This window comes from Trichomycterus rosablanca, chromosome 15 (assembly GCF_030014385.1).
Source record: "Trichomycterus rosablanca isolate fTriRos1 chromosome 15, fTriRos1.hap1, whole genome shotgun sequence".
Classification (NCBI taxonomy): Eukaryota; Metazoa; Chordata; class Actinopteri; order Siluriformes; family Trichomycteridae; genus Trichomycterus; species Trichomycterus rosablanca.
The window spans coordinates 33194737-33211653 of record NC_086002.1 but is presented as its reverse complement, the minus strand read 5'-3'; the positions used below and the strand labels follow the sequence as shown (position 1 = coordinate 33211653).

General features: G+C 46.1%; 1 protein-coding gene across 1 annotated transcript; it reads right to left on the bottom strand.

Annotated features, from left to right (window-relative positions):
- Positions 1 to 8882: 8882 nt before the first annotated feature.
- LOC134328506 (zinc-binding protein A33-like) lies at positions 8883 to 14002 on the bottom strand. The gene is made up of 6 exons (XM_063009597.1): positions 13610 to 14002; positions 12283 to 12378; positions 11976 to 12206; positions 11865 to 11887; positions 10488 to 10597; positions 8883 to 9271 (listed from the first exon to the last, which is right to left on the bottom strand). Exons 1-6 carry the CDS (start codon positions 14000 to 14002, stop codon positions 8883 to 8885), a joined length of 1242 nt encoding a protein of 413 aa, XP_062865667.1.
- Between the last annotated feature and the right edge of the window lie 2915 nt (positions 14003 to 16917).

Sequence of the window (16917 nt, the reverse complement as noted above, 5' to 3'; positions counted from 1 at the left end):
CCAAACGTCAGAGTCAACCCCCATCCTCCCTCAGATTGATTGGTGGGCAAGTCTAGTCTGCGGTCAGGCCACTCTAGGACAATCAGAGACCTGAATATCCTGAAGCCTCTCCGGTGTTGTTTTGGCTGTATGCTGTGGGTCAGTTTGAGTTGAAAAGGGAACTGCCACCCCAGTGCACTGTATAGGAGGCGTTCCTCAATTCTCACCAATCTCCCTGTCCCTGCTGCTGAGAAGCACCCACGTGGCATGACGCCGCCGCCACCACGCTTTACTATAGGTTATCTGCAGTTCTGTCCAAAGAGGTCCCTTTTCGTCCCATTGAACCACAGTTCTTTACACCCCTAGAAGGACTGCTGGGTTCTTTCTTACCCTCGGGACCAAGACCCTTCTTGTTCAGTGACCCAATGTGGCTGGATTCCCAACTCTAGGAAGGTTATGTGGCCCTTATGGACCCTTATGTGGACCACAGGGGACTCAAGGATGTCTTTCCAATCTCAAAGCTAGTAAAAATGATCCGACCCCTGATGTTTGGACCGGAACGTAAGCACAATAAAACTGATTTTATCAGAGAGCACTTTCATTGTTTTTTTACTTTTAGGAGCTTTTATATTTGTTCTGGAGATGTTTTTAGATATTTTTGTACTTGTTTTCTTGCTTTGTTGCACCACAGTGTAAATACTCCTTGTTTTTAGTGTTGCACACACACACACACACACAAGCTCAGGGTGACGGAGCAGATCCTGGAGATCCTGGATCAGCAGGAACCCTCGTTTGGTACTGATGCTTCCTTCAGTCTGAATTAAACTCACTGAAAGATCTGAGTGTGTGTGTCTTTATTTTTAATGTACATTGACCATCGCTGTATCCTGACCCTAACTCCTAACCCCAACCCTCTACTATTTTTTTTATTTTCTCTTAAAAATATATCAAAAGACCAACAATTAAAATAAAACATAATAAATTTTCCCACAACAAGTTTTACTCAATTATAATTTATTTATTCAGTAAATATTTATTGAATAATTCATTATAAGGTACCATGAACATTCTGGAGAATAAAGTTCAAATTACACAAACACAAGGAACATAAAATAAAATTATTAATTATCTAAAATTACAAACAATTTAATTCTACAGTCAGCTCTAGAAATATTGGCACCCATGCTCAATGATAATTAGCTTAAAATAAGAGAAACGGATAAATAAAAAAACCCATGTCCACTTGCTGCTATGTTTGTTAATAAGAGTGCATGTAGGTGACCAATAATTGCATTTATCTCACAATAATTGTATTTTTTTTAATCTAAAAGGCAGCTCTTAAAAATGACAATGTTTTTTTTTTTTACATAAAATAATAATTTACCTTCATTATTATCAATCGCTTTTTCTTGGTCAGGGCCGGGGCTGGTCCGGGTCCACCAAGCCAACCCTGGATATCCGTTGCTGAAAATGGATAGCAAGCATGGGACCGATGGGAGTGGTGGTACGGAAGGGAGAGGGGATACGGATGGGAGAGGAGGTAGGGATGGGAGAGGGAATACGGATGGGAGAGGAGGTAGGGATGGAAGAGGGAATACGGATGGGAGAGGAGGTAGGGATGGGAGAGGGAATACGGATGGGAGAGGGGGTAGGGATGGAAGAGGGAATACGGATGGGAGAGGGGGTAGGGATGGAAGAGGGAATACGGATGGGAGAGGAGGTAGGGATGGAAGAGGGAATACGGATGGGAGAGGGGGTAGGGATGGAAGAGGGAATACGGATGGGAGAGGGGGTAGGGATGGAAGAGGGAATACGGATGGGAGAGGGGGTAGGGATGGAAGAGGGAATACGGATGGGAGAGGGGGTAGGGATGGAAGAGGGAATACGGAAGGGAGAGGGGATACGGATGGGAGAGGGGGTAGGGATGGAAAAGGGGGTACGGAGGGAAGAGGGGGTACGGAGGGTAGGGGGGGTAGGGATGGGAGAGGGGGTAGGGATGGAAGAGGGAATACGGAAGGGAGAGGGGATACGGATGGGAGAGGGGGTAGGGATGGGAGAGGGGGTAGGGATGGAAGAGGGAATACGGATGGGAGAGGGGGTAGGGATGGAAGAGGGAATACGGATGGGAGAGGAGGTAGGGATGGGAGAGGGAATACGGATGGGAGAGGGAATACGGATGGGAGAGGAGGTAGGGATGGGAGAGGGAATACGGATGGGAGAGGGGGTAGGGATGGAAGAGGGAATACGGATGGGAGAGGGGGTAGGGATGGAAGAGGGAATACGGAAGGGAGAGGGGATACGGATGGGAGAGGGGGTAGGGATGGAAAAGGGGGTACGGAGGGAAGAGGGGGTACGGAGGGTAGGGGGGGTAGGGATGGGAGAGGGGGTAGGGATGGAAGAGGGAATACGGAAGGGAGAGGGGGTACGGAGGGAAGAGGGGGTACGGAGGGTAGGGGGGGTAGGGATGGGAGAGGGGGTAGGGATGGAAGAGGGGGTACGGAAGGGAGAGGGGGTAGGGATGGAAAAGGGGGTACGGAGGGAAGAGGGGGTAGGGATGGGAAGGGGGGTACGGATGCGAGAGGGGGTAGGAATGGGAGGGAGGGTAGGGATGGGAAGGGGGGTACGGATGCGAGAGGGGGTAGGAATGGGAGGGATTTTGACAGTTTGGTTCAGACTTGCTGGATCTTTTAATGAAAGAAAAACAAACAAAAACAAGAATTTATTTTTAGAAATGTATATATATTTTTTAGAATATATAAAAATAAGTTTTATATAATATAAAAATATACTCACACTTAGGACAGATGTTCTTCATTTTCTCCCACACGTTGAATCTCAAATTGTCCAAATGTTTGTTCTGAAAAAAGAGAAAAGAATTAGAAAAATATGAGAATTTGGGAGATTACTGATCAAAAGAATAGCTAGAAGACGTTAGGAAGATGTAACTCCCGAGTTTAAATCTCCGCTCTGTTATCGGCCGGCCCTCTCGCTTAACTTCATTTCTAATCTTAAAAACATCAGAATGCTCACATGTAAGAATAAAGTTTCGTTTCCTCTCATGTCTTCTTTGATCTTACATACACGAGTTGTCTTCTTCTCTATCCTGCCTCGTTTCTCCTGCTCTTCATTCTTCAGTGCAGTTATTCTGACCTCTTCTTCCTCCAGGAGGAACTGATGAAGCTTCTTAAACTCATCTCTTATCTGCCTCTTGATTTCCAGGGTCTGATCCTAGAATAAAAGGGAAACGTGTCAGTGTCCGGGATTTACAGGATTTCTTTTTCCTAGGTGCACAGTTAGAAACGGAAACACCACATACCTGCAGGACTGTCAAAGCGTTAGGAGACGCAGTCAGTCCTGCTAGTTTGGTCTCAAGTTGCTGCAATGGTTGTTGAAGCGGATTCTGAGATCAAGGTGTTAGGGATTAGACTTATATATCGTGTAAGTTAAGTGTGAAAAAGGGTAACCCTGCGGTTAAGGTACTGGATACGTAAACAGAAGGTTGTTGGTACTCTTGTGCAAGGATTGTATTTGCTCACAAGTGTAAGAATGTAGGTCACTTTGGATAAAAGTTTCCATTGTTTAAGTAAAATCTCAGGCTTAATTTCAGCAGACTTCTCTGGGCTCGGCGGCATCTAAGATGGACCATCACACAGTGGAAAAGTGTATTGTGGTCAGATGAATCAGCATTCCAGGAACCATCCAGACTGTTATCAGTGACAAGTCCAAAAGCCAGAGTCTGTCATGGTATGGGGGTGTGTCAGTACCAGGGTGTGTCATGGTATGGGGGTGTGTCAGTACCAGGGTGTGTCATGGTATGGGGGTGTGTCAGTACCAGGGTGTGTCATGGTATGGGGGTGTGTCAGTACCAGGGTGTGTCATGGTATGGGGGTGTGTCAGTACCAGGGTGTGTCATGGTATGGGGGTGTGTCAGTACCAGGGTCTGTCATGGTATGGGGGTGTGTCAGTACCAGGGTGTGTCATGGTATGGGGGTGTTTCAGTACCAGGGTCTGTCATGGTATGGGGGTGTGTCAGTACCAGGGTGTGTCATGGTATGGGGGTGTGTCAGTACCAGGGTGTGTCATGGTATGGGGGTGTGTCAGTACCAGGGTGTGTCATGGTATGGGGGTGTGTCAGTACCAGGGTGTATCATGGTATGGGGGTGTGTCAGTACCAGGGTGTGTCATGGTATGGGGGCGTGTCAGTACCAGGGTGTGTCATGGTATGGGGTGTGTCAGTACCAGGGTGTGTCATGGTATGGGGGTGTGTCAGTACCAGGGTCTGTCATGGTATGGGGTGTGTCAGTACCAGGGTGTGTCATGGTATGGGGGTGTGTCAGTACCAGGGTCTGTCATGGTATGGGGTGTGTCAGTACCAGGGTGTGTCATGGTATGGGGGTGTGTCAGTACCAGGGTCTGTCATGGTATGGGGTGTGTCAGTACCAGGGTGTGTCATGGTATGGGGGTGTGTCAGTACCAGGGTCTGTCATGGTATGGGGTGTGTCAGTACCAGGGTCTGTCATGGTATGGGGTGTGTCAGTACCAGGGTCTGTCATGGTATGGGGTGTGTCAGTACCAGGGTGTGTCATGGTATGGGGGTGTGTCAGTACCAGGGTCTGTCATGGTATGGGGTGTGTCAGTACCAGGGTGTGTCATGGTATGGGGGTGTGTCAGTACCAGGGTCTGTCATGGTATGGGGTGTGTCAGTACCAGGGTCTGTCATGGTATGGGGTGTGTCAGTACCAGGGTGTGTCATGGTATGGGGGTGTGTCAGTACCAGGGTGTATCATGGTATGGGGGTGTGTCAGTACCAGGGTGTGTCATGGTATGGGGGCGTGTCAGTACCAGGGTGTGTCATGGTATGGGGTGTGTCAGTACCAGGGTGTGTCATGGTATGGGGGTGTGTCAGTACCAGGGTCTGTCATGGTATGGGGTGTGTCAGTACCAGGGTGTGTCATGGTATGGGGGTGTGTCAGTACCAGGGTCTGTCATGGTATGGGGGCGTGTCAGTACCAGGGTGTGTCATGGTATGGGGTGTGTCAGTACCAGGGTGTGTCATGGTATGGGGGTGTGTCAGTACCAGGGTCTGTCATGGTATGGGGTGTGTCAGTACCAGGGTGTGTCATGGTATGGGGGTGTGTCAGTACCAGGGTCTGTCATGGTATGGGGTGTGTCAGTACCAGGGTGTGTCATGGTATGGGGGCGTGTCAGTGCCCTTGGTAAAGGTCATTTACACTCTGTGATGCAGCATTAATACAGAAAAGTACATCGAGATCTTAGAGTAACACGTGCTGCCTTCAAGACGTCGTCTTTTCCAGGGACAAGAAGAGGGTACGGGTACTGGACCAGCCCGCCTGCAGTCCTGACCTGTCCCCAACACAGAACGTGTGGAGGATTTTGAAATGATGACGACCCCCCGTACTGCTGCACATCTTAAGACGTGTTTGCAGGAAGAACGAGACAAAATAAAAGCTGAAACACTAAATCGAACTAATTCTGATCTGGAGTTATTGAGGTTTGAGTAAAAGGAGACTCTCTTCACTCCAACCTCAATAACTCCAGCGGTGGTTATCATCATTAAAGCATGGTAAAATATCATCCAGGCATTTAGCATTTAGTTTTCTGACCCTTTGTTTTAAATAACATTAAATTATACATTTTGTCTTATCTTATAAACTTTCTGAATGAAAAGCCTTAAAAACTCAGACTGTTTAGGGTGGTGGAATCAATACTTTACCCTGTGATCCTCGGCAGCTTTGCTGATGGAGCAGAAGTTGTGACTTTTATGTTGGTCAGATACACATCTCAAACACACCAGCTTCTGATCATTAGTACAAACGAGCTCATACTTCTTGTCGTGGACTCCACACACCTCTCCTTCATTTAAAATCCTGTGTTTCTTCACGACTGCCTCAGATATCGCCCTGATGACCTGGCTTTTGATAGGGCTGCGTTTAATTCTTTTTCTGCACAGAGGACATTCCTTCGCTTCCCTTTCAGCCCAGTTCCTTTCCAGACAACTGTTACAGAAACTGTGAGAACATGAAACAACCACCGGATCAGTGAAGAACTCCAAACAGATGGAGCACGTGAGGTTCTCCTCCACTTCGCTGTGAGACGACGCCATTACTGCCTGTTCATGTTCGCGGTAGAATTGCAGGAAATGGTTCCTTTGTTTGGTTTCACTTTAACAAAAATGAAAGAGAAAGTAAAATAGCAGTGGCAGTGTGTAGTCCTGTTTGACTTAACAGTACTGACCTACTAGGCCAGGGGTGCATCATGGTGGCCCCCAAAGTGCCGATTGTAACGTAGCCTGCTGTGATTGCTCTCTGCCTTTTAATTCTTGTTCAGTTTGTTGTTTTTCTTCGAGGTTAAAGTAATTCTGTATATTTATAACGTTTATCTACATTTATATTGTTCTCCTTTACCACAGACACGCCTCATAACACGAGAGACGCACCGGTTTATTCACTTTCACGTCTTTCATTAACTTTCCTCCTTCTGCTTCAATTTTCTCTTCTAGCGCATTTTGGGATTATCTGTAAATATTTCTCAGCATCATCTAGTGGCGGGATGCGGTCGCTGCAGGTCACAAAGTCGGCATGCATCGTGGAAGATGCAGTTTATGTACGATTTTACAGAGTATTTTAGACAGACAGACAGACAGACTCCAGAATACAGTTCGGTCGGTTTTATTCGCTTTCCAGGTGTGTGATACACTGTGAGCATCGGAATGGAGTAAAACGACAAAATACAAACAATACAAACAATAAACGTAATACCGTGCAGGCAGCTGTAGTTCAGTGTTACATCTAGTACAATATGAAATGTAACCAAACGTAAAATAGCGCCAACGAGTTTTTACAAACAACTGAGAATATAAACGTCACTACTTACACACGATGCTTCTGTATCGGATTACAAGAGAATTAACGTCTATTTATTATTGTTTACGCTACTGACTTTACGCTGCCGCTAAAATGTAAACATGACGTGGCTTCTTAGCAAAAGTCAAAGTTAGCTGCCATGACTACGATGTCAACAGTTGCCGCTTAAAGGCGCAGGCGTCCCATTAAATTATAAGTACGTCAATCGTATGTCTTTTAAGCTCTCGCTTCTCAAGCCACACTTCCAGAAATAAACACTATTCTACCCTAAATAACGTTATTTACCGAAACTTAAGTACATAAACATTGAACCATTGAGGATTTTATCCCAGCAACTACAACCCCAAATCAGAAAAAAGTTGGGACAGCATGGAAAATGCAAATAATTCCTTTATACAGACAGGATGAACCTGAGATATTTCTAGGATCTCGATGTACTTTTCTGTATTAATGCTGCATCACAGAGTCTAAATGACCTTTACAAAGGGTACTGACACGCCCCCATACCATGATACACCCTGGTACTGACACGCCCCCATACCATGACAGACCCTGGTACTGACACGCCCCCATACCATGACACACCCTGGTACTGACACACCCCCATACAATGATACACCCTGGTACTGACACACCCCCATACCATGATACACCCTGGTACTGACACACCCCCATACCATGATACACCCTGGTACTGACACACCCCATACCATGATACACCCTGATACTGACACACCCCCATACCATGATACACCCTGGTACTGACACACCCCATACCATGATACACCCTGGTACTGACACACCCCCATACCATGATACACCCTGGTACTGACACACCTCCATACCATGATACACCCTGGTACTGACACACCTCCATACCATGATACACCCTGATACTGACACACCCCCATACCATGATACACCCTGATACTGACACACCCCCATACCATGATACACCCTGATACTGACACACCCCCATACCATGATACACCCTGATACTGACACACCCCCATACCATGATACACCCTGATACTGACACACCCCCATACCATGATACACCCTGATACTGACACACCCCCATACCATGATACACCCTGATACTGACACACCCCCATACCATGATACACCCTGGTACTGACACACCCCATACCATGATACACCCTGGTACTGACACACCCCCATACCATGATACACCCTGGTACTGACACACCTCCATACCATGATACACCCTGGTACTGACACACCTCCATACCATGATACACCCTGATACTGACACACCCCCATACCATGATACACCCTGATACTGACACACCCCCATACCATGATACACCCTGATACTGACACACCCCCATACCATGATACACCCTGATACTGACACACCCCCATACCATGATACACCCTGGTACTGACACACTCCCATACCATGATACACCCTGGTACTGACACGCCCCCATACCATGACAGACCCTGGTACTGACACACCCCCATACCATGACACACCCTGGTACTGACACACCCCCATACCATGATACACCCTGGTACTGACACACCCCCATACCATGACACACCCTGGTACTGACACGCCCCATACCATAACACACCCTTGTACTGACACACCCCCATACCATGACACACCCTGGCTTTTAGACTTGTCACTGATAACAGTCTGGATGGTTCGTGGAATGCTGATTCATCTGACCACAATACACGTCTCCACTGTGTGATGGTCCATCCTAGATGCCTCCGAGCCCGGAGAACTCGACGCCACTTCTGGACATGGTTAACATGATGCTTCTTTTTTGCACAGTAAAGTGTTAAGTATAATTCGTGCAGTAACTCTGTATTGTAGAGCTGATAAAGGTTTGATAAACTAATCCCTCACCCATGTGGTTATATCAGCTAGTGTTGAGTGGAGGTTCTTGATGCCGTCTGAGGGATGGAAGATCACGAGCGTTCAGGTTAAGCCCAACTTTTTATGATTTGGGGTTGTGTAGTGTTATTATAATGCAGCAAAATGAATCAGACAGACACAGAGACCTTGGCTGGTACGATCTTAAGTGGGTGATCACTGACCGTTATAAAACCAGGGTACATTTTCTCCCGGAAATCTTGCGCCTGTGTTTTTAAGACCGTGTTCCCGTCATGGTCAGTAAAGGTCACCTGACCCTTTACTATATCTAGAACCACACGGACTTTCTTAATGCCGGGCGACATAGCTTCAGCTTTAAGGCTAGAAAGAGATAACGGGCAGTTTGACTGGTTTTCTTCTTCTTTGGCAGATTCTTTGACAACTCCAAGAAACCAGTACTCACACTGGTCTACCTCCACCTCCCAGGCGTGAGTTCCCGAGTCGTATCCCTCCGAGCCCAGGATGTGCCAGTGGTGTTTATTTTTTTTTAGATTTGGAGCTGTGTGTAATGCTGGTTAGATCTGGAGATACTTCCACGTTTACCTTTTTGGTGTTTGGGTCCAGAATGACAGGATCTGATGGAGGGAAAAATAAACATTTTATTAACATTTTATTATAAATAATACTCAAGTTAATAAAACTCAAATGACTCCCAGATACCCAAATAACTTCCAAATACTCAAATGACTCGCAGATACCCAAATTACACCCAGACACCCAAATGACTCGCAGATACCCAAATGACTCGCAGATACCCAAATGACACCCAGACACCCAAATGACACCCAGACACCCAAATGACTCGCAGATACCCAAATGACTCGCAGATACCCAAATGACACCCAGACACCCAAATGACTCGCAGATACCCAAATGACACCCAGACACCCAAATGACTCCCAGATACCCAAATGACTCGCAGATACCCAAATGACACCCAGACACCCAAATGACTCGCAGATACCCAAAGGACATCCAGATACCCAAATGACTCACAGATACCCAAATGACACCCAGATACCCAAATGACTCGCAGATACCCAAATGACACCCAGACACCCAAATGACTCCCAGATACCCAGACACCCAAATGACTCGCAGATACCCAAATGACACCCAGACACCCAAATGACTCGCAGATACCCAAATGACACCCAGACACCCAAATGACTCGCAGATACCCAAATGACTCGCAGATACCCAAATTACACCCAGACACCCAAATGACTCGCAGATACCCAAATGACTCGCAGATACCCAAATGACTCGCAGATACCCAAATGACACCCAGACACCCAAATGACTCGCAGATACCCAAATGACACCCAGATACCCAAATGACTCCTGGACACCCAAATGACTCCCGGATACCCAAATGACTCCCAGATACTTAAATGACCCAAATGACTCCAAGACACCCAAATGACACCCAGATACCCAAATGACTCCTGGACACCCAAATGACTCCCGGATACCCAAATGACTCCCAGATACTTAAATGACCCAAATGACTCCAAGACACCCAAATGACCATGAAACACAGAGATGGTCGATGAAATGTAACCCTGCCCCCTGCACAAACACACTTCCAGACCAGACACTCACATTACCCAAAATTCCCCAAACACACTACAAGAACATGGGTTCGCAAAGCAACTCATGGATGAAGCTTGTGGATGTCCACAAACCATTGAAAAAAGTGACCCCGCACTCACAGACGTCCTTCATCTTCTCCCACACTCTGAATCTCAGGTTCCTGGAATGTTTGACCTCATCAATCCTGTGTCCTGAGGGGAGCTGTGGATCTGGCACTGGTAGCTTAAGTCTGAAACACACACACACACACACACACACGTCTTTTTACTTTATGAACTAATTACAAAGATTGTGATGTCCGATCTCCAGGTCTCTCCCCAGATGCCGCAGAGTCTTGGCTTCGACTAGACCACTCGAGGACATTCGGACACCTGGTCTGAATTTTTTATCTGTAAATATTTACCCAGAAAGGGCCTGGGTTTGAGTCCCAGATACCCAAATGACTCCCAGACACCCAAATGACTCCGAGATACCCAAATGACTCCCAGACACCCAAATGACTCCGAGATACCCAATTGACTCCCAACTGACCCAAATGACACCCTGACAACCAACTGACCCAAATGACACCCGGACACCCAACTGACCCAGATGACATCCTGACACACAACTGACCCAAATGACTCCGAGATACCCAATTGACTCCCAACTGACCCAAATGACACCCAACTGACCCAGATGACACCCTGACACCCAACTGACCCACATGACACCCTGACACCCAACTGACCCAGATGACACCCTGACACCCAACTGCCCCAGATGACACCCTGACACCCAACTGACCCAGATGACACCCGGACACCCAACTGACTCTCAGATACCCAAATGACCCAAATGACACCCAGATACTCAACTGACCCAAATGACACCCAGATACTCAACTGACCCAAATGACACCCAGACATCCAACTGACCCAAATGACACCCAGACATCCAACTGACCCAAATGACACCCGGACACCCAACTGACCCAAATGACACCCGGACACCCAACTGACCCAAATGTCACCCGGACACCCAAATGACACCCGGACACCCAAATGACACCCGGACACCCAACTGATCCAAATGACACCCGGACACCCAACTGATCCAAATGACACCCGGACACCCAAATGACCCAAATGACACCCAGACACCCAACTGACCCAAATGACACCCGGACACCCAACTGACCCCCAAATGACACCCGGACACCCAAATGACACCTGGACACTCAACTGACCCAAATGACACCCGGACACCCAACTGACCCAAATGACACCCCGACACCCACCTGACCCAAATGACACCCGGACACCCAACTGACCCAAATGACACCCGGACACCCAAATGACTCAAATGACACTTGAACACCCAAATGACTCCCAGGCACCCAAATGACCAAAATGACTCCAAAACAAACCCAAATGACTCCTGGATGTATTTAATTTTATAATTTAATTTTAATTTTAATTTAATTCCTAATTGATGTATTTACAGAAACACGTTACCTTGTCTCTGTTTCTTTGAAGGTCTAAAAAAGAGAAAACACGACCGTGAGGGATGATCCCATCTTTCTTACAAGGCAAAAAATAAGAAACCCAAACAAAAACACGTCTTACACGAATAAAATGACTGTTATCACCACCCACGATCGTCTTAAGGTCCTGTAGCCGTTTAGACAGATCAGAAATCCACCCTCTGATCTCCACGATCTTCTCGTCTAGCATACAGATCTTCTCCTTTTCTTCCTTTCTTAGCGCATCTACTCTGTTTTTTTGCTCCTCTGTGAGGAACTCATGAAGCTTCTCAAACTCCTCATTGATCTGCTTCTCTACTTGCTTGGTCTGATCCTGAAAAACACAAGAGTCGCTCGTGTAAAGGGTTCGTTTTTTTCCCTCCAAGCACAAAAAGGTAAAATGTAAATACCTGAAGTTCTGGAATCTTGGACTCATAAAGAGATTTTTTACTATTCAGGTCTTCTAATTTTGTTTCAAGTTTCTGCAACGGACGTTCAAGTTGATTCTGCAAATAAATGATGAACAGATCTGATTAAGTCTTAAAGGTGCTGCACACATGTCGGAGGGGGCGTTAACTTTATATTCTGTAAATATATCAGTTATACAGTGAATTTGATTCTACCATGTCCGGGAGTCATTTGAGTCATTTGGATCATTTGGGTGTCCAGGTGTCATTTGGGTCATGCAGTCTTTTCTTTCCACGACGAACGGCTGTTATGAAGCTCGTTTCAAATGACTCGTAAACAAGAAGTTGGTGGAAAATGGTGGAATACCCTACGTAGTGCACTTCACAGGAACAACCGGGGTGAATGGAACGCTCCTACAGAATCGGTGCTAATGGTTGAAAGACGCTTTCTGAACCAATCAGAGCTTCTGATTGTAACTGTTAGTAAGAAATGCTGTTATTTGCATTTATTCAGTTTGCGTCACACAGATGACGTGGTAATGAAACGCTCGATCGGCTTTCTAACCACTTCCTGTTTTACTTCACCACCGGGAAAAGTTTGGAGGTTTTTAATTATAAGCACGTTTACAAAATAACGGATTCTGTTCCTAATGGGACGCACGCTTATAAATGTAATAGCATCTGGAAGAACAGAAGCTCAGGTAAGCAGCGGTTATGATTGTTTTTGCTGTGTTTGGGATTTTGGCCACTGTGCCGTGATTTATCGAGCGCTTTTGTTCTGTAATGAAAACAAAACGTATCAGTTGAAGCTTTTAACCGGAACCTTCTTGTTACAGAAATTACATTCATTTACACAATGAGGAGGAAAGTAAAGACACAAAGTAAAACGGCTAAATACACTCGCTAATCTGTTGTTGTTTTTATCTGAACTTACAGATTATTTCTTTATTTCTACGCTACATTTACAATATATGTTTTGTGTAGATTATATTGACTCGGACTTTGTGACTTGTGAACATCTCTGCTTAGTGGTGGTGGGTCTCCAACCAATGAGCTTCTGGTCAATAGTTCGGTACCCTAAATGTGTCAGTGTGCTAACACTGTCCATTCTGACATATATTCTAATATATAAATATTAAGGTATCGCCACGGCAGATCTGGTCTGCATACCTCCGGAGGTTAGCCAATCACGTCCGTGCACACGCCCATCCATGCGATACCACTGAATCCACAGATCTCGGCAGTAGTGGGCTAGTGCAGTTTGCAGACCAAAGAAAATTACACTCATATTAAATCTTTAAAATAATTGAACTCTAAATGAATACGTCACCCTGTAGTCCTCCGCCACTTTGGGGATGGTGTAGAAGGTGTGTTTTCGATGGTCCTGATCCATACAGTTTGAACACACCAGCTTTTGGTCATCATTGCAGAACATCACACATTTCTCAACATGAACCAGACACACCAGACCTTCATTCTCTGCTGAGTTCCTGCGCTTTTTAATCTCCTCGCAGACGGCCTTAAGGTCCTGGTTTCCGATGTAAGGCCGTTTTGCTGCTTTGTTGCAACGCCGACATTTATTTTCCCCCTTCTGATTCAAGGTTTTATCCAGACAGGCCCGGCAGAAACTGTGACTGCAGGGCAGAATCACAGGATCCGTGTAGATTTTTTTACAAATACCGCACCTAAGGTGTTCCGACAGGTGTTCGTTGGTCGACTCCATGGCGGAGCGCTACGATGTTTTGACAGGAATGTTTTCCTCTACAGGTTTCACTTTTACTGAAATGAAACTTAGAGCACCGGACTATTCAACAAATGACTGACAGCTAAAGTTAAAGTTACCGCCCCACCTTAAAAACCGGAATAACCCGGAACATGCTGGAACTTCCACCCTTCCCAAAAGGCTTGGCTCAAGAGTTAAGAGTGTCTTTTGGAACTGTGCCAATTCTGAGGTCAGACGCAGATCCTAAAGGTGTACAGTGGGGTTACGCCAAGACTCGGCACCGGCCCTTGTGGTTCCTCCATACCAAAGTCACCAAACCAAGTCTTTATGGAGCTCCCCAAACCTCCTGAAACAATCAGTGGTTAGTGTGGCTACAACTCCTGAAGTTGAAGGCAACTGGACGTTCTAAAAGCTATTGGGGAGTTCCTGGTATTAACCTCTAGTGGGGCGTCACTTGGAGGTGAGACCCTCAAAAGTCGTTGATCCTATTGACTCCCATGTTGGCAGGGTGGGTAAACATCTCTCAAACGAGCCACACCTTGGCCCACAATCAGCGATTATTGTGGCTATAACTCCTGAAAATGACAATTAGAAGTGGTGACCACATTCCCTTGGTTATTGACCTGCCTGGAGTAAAATTGTGGCCCCTTTGTGGTCCCATGAAAAATGCAACCGAATCGGCTGGTATTGTCTTGGCATTGTGACGCCTCCCGTTCTATTTCAGGAGCTGCAGCGTGGGGTCGTTTGCATCCGAGGTTCCTCGTCAGTGAAAAGAGGAAGTTGGCATTTCATTTTTTTTTTGTTTTTTGAATATGCAAACGAGGACACAAGACTGTCCGGTTACGGCAGCAGAGATCCAGTGACCCAGTGGTGGGTAAGGTGGCCGGACATTCGGTGCGGATGAAGATCAGAATGGAGATCCTGCTCATCTTCATCCTCTTGATGGTCTTAGGTAAGGACGTCCACGTCATTATGCAATATTATCAGCACGAGCGCTGAACGATGGGAAGCTGTGCTCATATCTATAGTTGATCTTCCGGTAGGTTCTGAAGCCTTTGATACGGTGACGGTGTACGCAGGAGGAGAAGTTCTCATCTGGTGCAAATACAACTCCAAATACCAAACTGAAAAAAAAAATTTCTGTAAGGATAATTGTTCTGAAAAAATATGGATGGAAGCTAATGAATGGACGAATACAGGTAAATACTCACTGCTTGATGACAGAAACTCCAAAGAGCTCCGGGTGTTGATGAAAGCGCTCAGTGTAAATGATTCTGGGACATACCACTGTGGGGTTAATGACACCCACTGTGATGTTAATAACAGGTTATGTACAGTACAACTGAATGTTATAGCGGGTAAGTATTGCCAGGATTTTAACTAGTTTAACACGCAGCGTTAATAAAATGCGATGTAGTCACACAACCAATTTTGGTTCAATTTTTTCTTTCATTTTTGGAATGATTCAGAAACCAGGCGTTATTTTCACCCTTGGTGTGGGTGCTCAGGACCACGCCCGGTATCTGTTCTAGATGGCTTTGTAATGCCAGGCTTGTTCTCACACATGGGTAGCTTCTGGATCGTAGCTACGGACACCGGACAAAGATGTTCACTGGGGTCAGGGGTCTGTGCAGGCCACCAGAGTTCCACTGGAGTCTTTGCTTGGTGGACAGGGGCACAGTCATACTGAATTCTGTTGTCCCAAAGTGTGGTGCATATATGAAACACCTGAGATCAATAACTAAACGAAGTGTCCACATACTTTATCTCCTGTTAAGGACCTGCATTGTCATTTCACCACATATAATCTGACCTGAATGTTGATGATTGACAGATTCCCAGTTTGAGAAGATCATCAATGTAACGGTTCCCCCAGGAGGAGATATGAACATCACCTGTCCATTTCCAAAGGACCTCACCAGCTGCCCAAAGTTCTTCTGCAAGATTTTGGACGGTGGTGAATTTGCTAATACAACATTGGTTAAAGACCTGGGCAGGTTTACTTTTACCGACAAAAAAACAACCTTAAACGTAACCTTAAAAAACGTGAGTACGCTGGACTCTGGCAGATACTGGTGTGGAGCAGAATACTGGGAAACCAATCATGGATACAAGCTCTACACCACGCAGATCAACCTCAGCGTCAGCGGTGAGTATAAAAGACCAAGTCTGAACATCGTGGTGTTCTTGAGATCCCTGTGACTGGATGACCACACTGGATGAGTGTGGTCACCCAGATCATGGTAGTCTTGTTTGTTTGGGTTCTAAAAGCTATGTGGGAGTTCCAGGTATTTAACCATTTGTGGGGCGTCACTTTGAGGTGAGACCCTCAAGAGTTGTTGATTCTAATGACTCCCATTTTGGCAGGTTGGGGCAACGACTCTCAAACGAGCCACACCTTGGCCATTGTGACCCTACAAGAGGTTAAATACTTGGAACTCCCCATTAGCTGTTAGAACTGAAGAAGCCTTTTGGATGTCTGTCTTCAAACCCAAGAAAGACATCCAGTTGCCTTCAACATCAAATATTAGCAAGGTACCTCAATGTTCCTCCATATTCAGGAGGCTATTCTTTCCAAACACCTTTAAGGTACACTGGAGGAGACAAGGAACCACCCTAGAACAAGGAAAGTGGTACCAAGACCAGGCAGACTGGACCAAAACCTAGCGATTAATTTCTTTACACAGCACTCAAGACTTGGTGACACCAGGAGGAACTCTAGTGGAGGAACTCTAGTTGAGGAACTCTAGTGGAGTCAATTATTAACAGTGCCTGAACGTACGAATAACCTTTTGACTGAACATGCAAACATTCCCACAAAGACTCCCATTGTTTTGTAACCGGTTGATAAACGAGCAAATGGATGGGTGTCCACGATCTTCTGGCCATATCGTGTCCTTCTTGGTCTTTCGTTT